This window comes from Symsagittifera roscoffensis, chromosome 6 (assembly GCF_963678635.1).
Source record: "Symsagittifera roscoffensis chromosome 6, txSymRosc1.1, whole genome shotgun sequence".
Lineage (NCBI taxonomy): Eukaryota > Metazoa > Xenacoelomorpha > Acoela > Convolutidae > Symsagittifera > Symsagittifera roscoffensis.
Genome location: NC_087067.1, coordinates 44826560 through 44830882, shown reverse-complemented (window position 1 = coordinate 44830882; position 4323 = coordinate 44826560). Strand labels below are relative to the sequence as shown.

Here is a 4323-nt window from a genome sequence, read left to right as displayed (position 1 = left end):
AGTAAACTGGGGAACGGGGGTAAAGTAAACGTGTATAAGGATTATAATCGATTATGTTGACATAAAAAATATTGATTATAATCCATTTACATTTTCAATGAATTATAATCGATTAGTTTGTAAATTTCTAGATACTGGCCAAATTTGACAGTAAAATTGATTATGATCCATCGGCACTCGGTGCAGGAAGTGAATTGCAAATGATTTTAAAACATGATTTTAAAACACGCAACTGAACTGCTAGTGTTTCAATTCCAGTAGTGAAATTGCTGGATCCACCATACAACTCTCCGCTAAATGACCTACGTAAAATACCCTCCCCAAGCATGGGGATTTCTGCAAAACATTTTTTGTATAAAGAACACCTTAAATACAAAACGGCGCAACACGCTATCATTGCCATGACGGTGGATCGATTACACTATCTGACGATCTCAAAGTGAACGCCTTACCACTATGCTAAGTGCCTCTATGCTAAATCGCTGATAAATTGCAGAGTGAAGGATCGCAAGCAGTAATAAAACTATGACGAACTAAAAATCAAATAATTCTTCAAGCTGATAATTAAAGTTGCCAAATAGATAACTGATAATATTTACTGCTGCTGATAACTTCGTGGATTGTAATGTGAAGATGCATATAAAAATACAAACACCATTTACTGTGATTACGAGCATTAGTGTAGCGATTAACGCGAGTACCTTTTGACAAGTGCATTTTTTTTTTAAAATCTTGCTCTCAATTAATCACTACCTCAGAGAAACTGATTTTTACAACTACAGTGAAACAGATTTTCTCTCGAGGGGGGGGGGGGGGGGGGGGGGGATTTTCATTTTTTTTCTTTGGTCGACCTTTTTTCTTAGGTCGACCAAATTGATTTTTTGATTTTCTCTCCCAAATCAGTACTTAGACCCTATTTTAACAAAATGTTTGCGCCGCAGGCAAGTGCCTAAAGGCGTCTTTAGACACTTTTTGAAAAATTTTGAAACTCGCGTTTTTTTGCCACCCCCCCCCCCCCACTTAAAAATAGTAAATATTGGCGCCTAAGGCGCCCTTAGAAAAAGTCTGCCAAAAATGAAAAGCTCAAAGTAGTACAAATGGGGACCCTTTGGGTCGTCAAGGAGTCGAATCCCTGAGGGGGATTTGACCCCCTAAATCCGCTGGTATTCTTTGGCATAGCTTATGCTAATAAACAAAGCTACCAGGCCCAATCACGTAACTACTTTTGATATAAAACGAAAATACACATAATTGTGCTGTGAAACTAAAAGTTACGCTTAACCGACGCTATTCATGAAAGTTTTTTGGGTTTAAATTGGTTCGCAGTCGCCCTCTTCGTTCAAAATAGTAGTTCGGACAATAATTTCCGAAACTGCGTACGGGTCACAGTTAGCGGCGGGCCTTCGGTCTTCTAAGTACCCGCATTTCTCGGCTTCGCAATGTCTAGGAATCCGGATACTCGAGCCTCGATTAGCGACACCAGACGAAAACTCTTTGTAACTCGCCGTTTCGTAGGCACCTACAAGTCTTCGTTTATTATCCTCACCCGAGCTTGCGTCGTATGCTTTTAGATGGACATTTGGTCGTTTCCTAAATTTTTCAATCGCCTTAAACATTTCTTCGATTCCGTTTGGTTGCCGCATCGCAAGGGTTGAGTAATTAGTATGGCACCCAGCACCATTCCAATCACCCGAAACAGGTTTGGGGTCAAAGGTTATACTACAGTTGAAATCTTCAGCCACCATTTTGAGGATGTACCTCGACATCCAAAGATGATCTCCGATTTCGATGCCCTCGCAAGGACCAACTTGGTATTCCCATTGACTCGGCATAACTTCCGCGTTCGTCCCGCAAATTTTGACTCCGGCGTATAAACAATGATGTAGGTGAGTTTCAACCACTGCGCGACCGAATACTTTCCCAGAGCCGACTCCGCAGTAGTAAGGACCTTGGGGTCCGAGATATCCGCCCCGTGGCCACCCGATAGGGTGTCCTGCTTGCTCAAGGATGGAGTACTCCTGTTCGATTCCGAACCAGGGTTTGGCTTCTTTGACTTCGGGTTTATCCATTGCTTCGAGACACGACACACGACTGTTTCCGACAGCTGGCGTCCAATCAAAATTGAATACATCGCACAAGACCAGGACGTTATGTCCCAGTCGGAAGGGATCTAAAATCAACGTCCCATGCTTTTAAACTTCTTTCTGGTTCGCTGAAAATTTATAGAAATGAAAACAAGCATACGCTATAACAATTTTTGGATTCGAAAACTTCCAATCAGTCCATGATTTTAGTGTTTTCTATCCATATTTCTATTTTACCCCATTTTTTGATAGTTATATATAGCAGAAAATTAATTTTAATGCCAGTTTAAAATTAACCGACATATGTTAAAGAACGCATTTCGCTCTTTGCACTTGAAAAAAAAACATTCAAGTTACATTATATTGGGCTCCTAGCACAAAGCTGTGGTCAAATATGGTCAAAGTGTGGAACATTTACGCGCGCGGTACTACTATGATAGAGTGGTCCCCCGAAAAAGCAACTATGATAGACAGGTCCCGCATGCATTTCGCATGTTATAATATTGAAAACTAATTTGTGTATAAATTATTCATTTCAAAAATCTTGCAAAATATGTTCAGCCAGAAACTTTTCAGATTGAAAATTGTAATCACTATTGTTTATATATTGAAATTTGCTCGCTTTACTTTATTTTACGGTTCAACAACCATATAATTGGGTTGACTTATTTGACATCAAAACCCACTATTGGCGTTTTTTTTTTTAAATTTTCAACCTTAAAATGCTGAGGGAGAGGTTTTAAGAGGTAACAAAACATAAAATTTGTTTGAAAATATACTGCGACATCTCTCGAAAGGCGTAATCATAATTATTAAACGACTTGAGAGCTCTAGGTGTCGTATTCTCAAGGGACCTGGGTATTTTCAAGGGACCACTATCATAGTAGTACCACGCGCGCCACAAAAAAAATTAGACAAGCTTCCATCTTGTCTATTTATGTTATTTGATAGAATAATGTGCAATCATACGTCGGACCCAATTCGTTTCCTTAAAGGATCAAACGCTGGGATCTTCTATATGGCTTCTATGGAATCATGCATGTGATGCGACTTATGATTTCAAATTACGGTCGAACCGGTTACCTTTGAATACGGCTCTGGGTTTGATCCAGCAATCGCTGTTACGTCCAGTCGCCTGCTCAGTTGAAGACCCGTCAAAGTTCCACACAGGCGCATCAGAGGGGTTTATAACTCGCCTTTCCAGCACTCGTGACTTGCTTCGCAGTCCTTGTTCGGCGTCGATCCAGACATAAGTCGCGATATATTTGTCGCTCGGCATGTCGTTCTGGGAACCCTCGGTAAAGGCTTTGAAAGTGTTATTAGAGTTGGTTGCTAACATTTGGGCTCTGAAGGTCTAAGTTTGATTTTACGCTGAAGTTCTGCTTATTTAATTCTTGTCTCTCTCGATAGGTCGATTCTAAAATGACGTCACGCAGACTAAAGTTTGTTCACGCGTCCGTTTAGTTATAAGAGATTCGGTGTTTGTTCACGCCGCAATTTTATGTGCTGGATTGTCAAGAGGAACCAAATGTTCCTATATCACATGAACAATTTAACAAAAAAAATAAAGGAGTATTGGAATAACATACAATATAAACTCACCACTTGCTTTCGCCACTATTTCGTCCAAAATTGTATTAAATGAATAATATCCCGGAATCATTCTATTGCGGTCTGTTAAAGGGAACAAACCAATAACACTTGTGACATGCTTACTTATCGCCAAGCACCAAATAAACAAAAACTTAACACTAAGCTTAAATGTAATGTCGGCTTTTTCCTGTCCCTGGGAAAGCTGAAGAAAAGCTTTAAAAGCAATCCAAAGCTAATATTTACGAAACAGAGACTGGCTTCCCTGATCTTACCGACGACAAAATTCAGTAGCATATTTGGAGTCTTGTTAGCTATCTCTGAATCATGTTAGCATAACAGCCTCCCCGGAGTGCGGTCTGTATTTAGACATCCGCAGATTCATGCTCGTCGGTAAGCAGACTAATACGTCCTCATGCTTTTAATTTTAGCTTACTTTCAGCCAATCAGAATTGAGTATTCAAAATCTCAAAATAAATCGTGAAAATCTCAAAGTAAGAAAATAAATCCACGCCATGAGTGTTAATATTGACCGATTAGATAATAAGCAGATGAGTTTTCAAGACTGAAAAATTCGTATAATTTATTAATTAATTTTGATGATTATCTGCAGAGTATTGGGTTGTAACCCGCAATTCGTAATTTTTTC

General features: G+C 39.5%; 1 protein-coding gene across 1 annotated transcript; it reads right to left on the bottom strand.

Moving 5' to 3' along the window:
- Positions 1 to 526: 526 nt before the first annotated feature.
- LOC134848206 (glutamine synthetase-like) lies at positions 527 to 4073 on the bottom strand. Its single transcript, XM_063865580.1, has 3 exons — positions 3687 to 4073; positions 3168 to 3501; positions 527 to 2170 (listed from the first exon to the last, which is right to left on the bottom strand). Exons 2-3 carry the CDS (start codon positions 3421 to 3423, stop codon positions 1311 to 1313), a joined length of 1116 nt encoding a protein of 371 aa, XP_063721650.1. The 5' UTR covers positions 3424 to 3501; positions 3687 to 4073; the 3' UTR covers positions 527 to 1310.
- Positions 4074 to 4323: the final 250 nt, after the last annotated feature.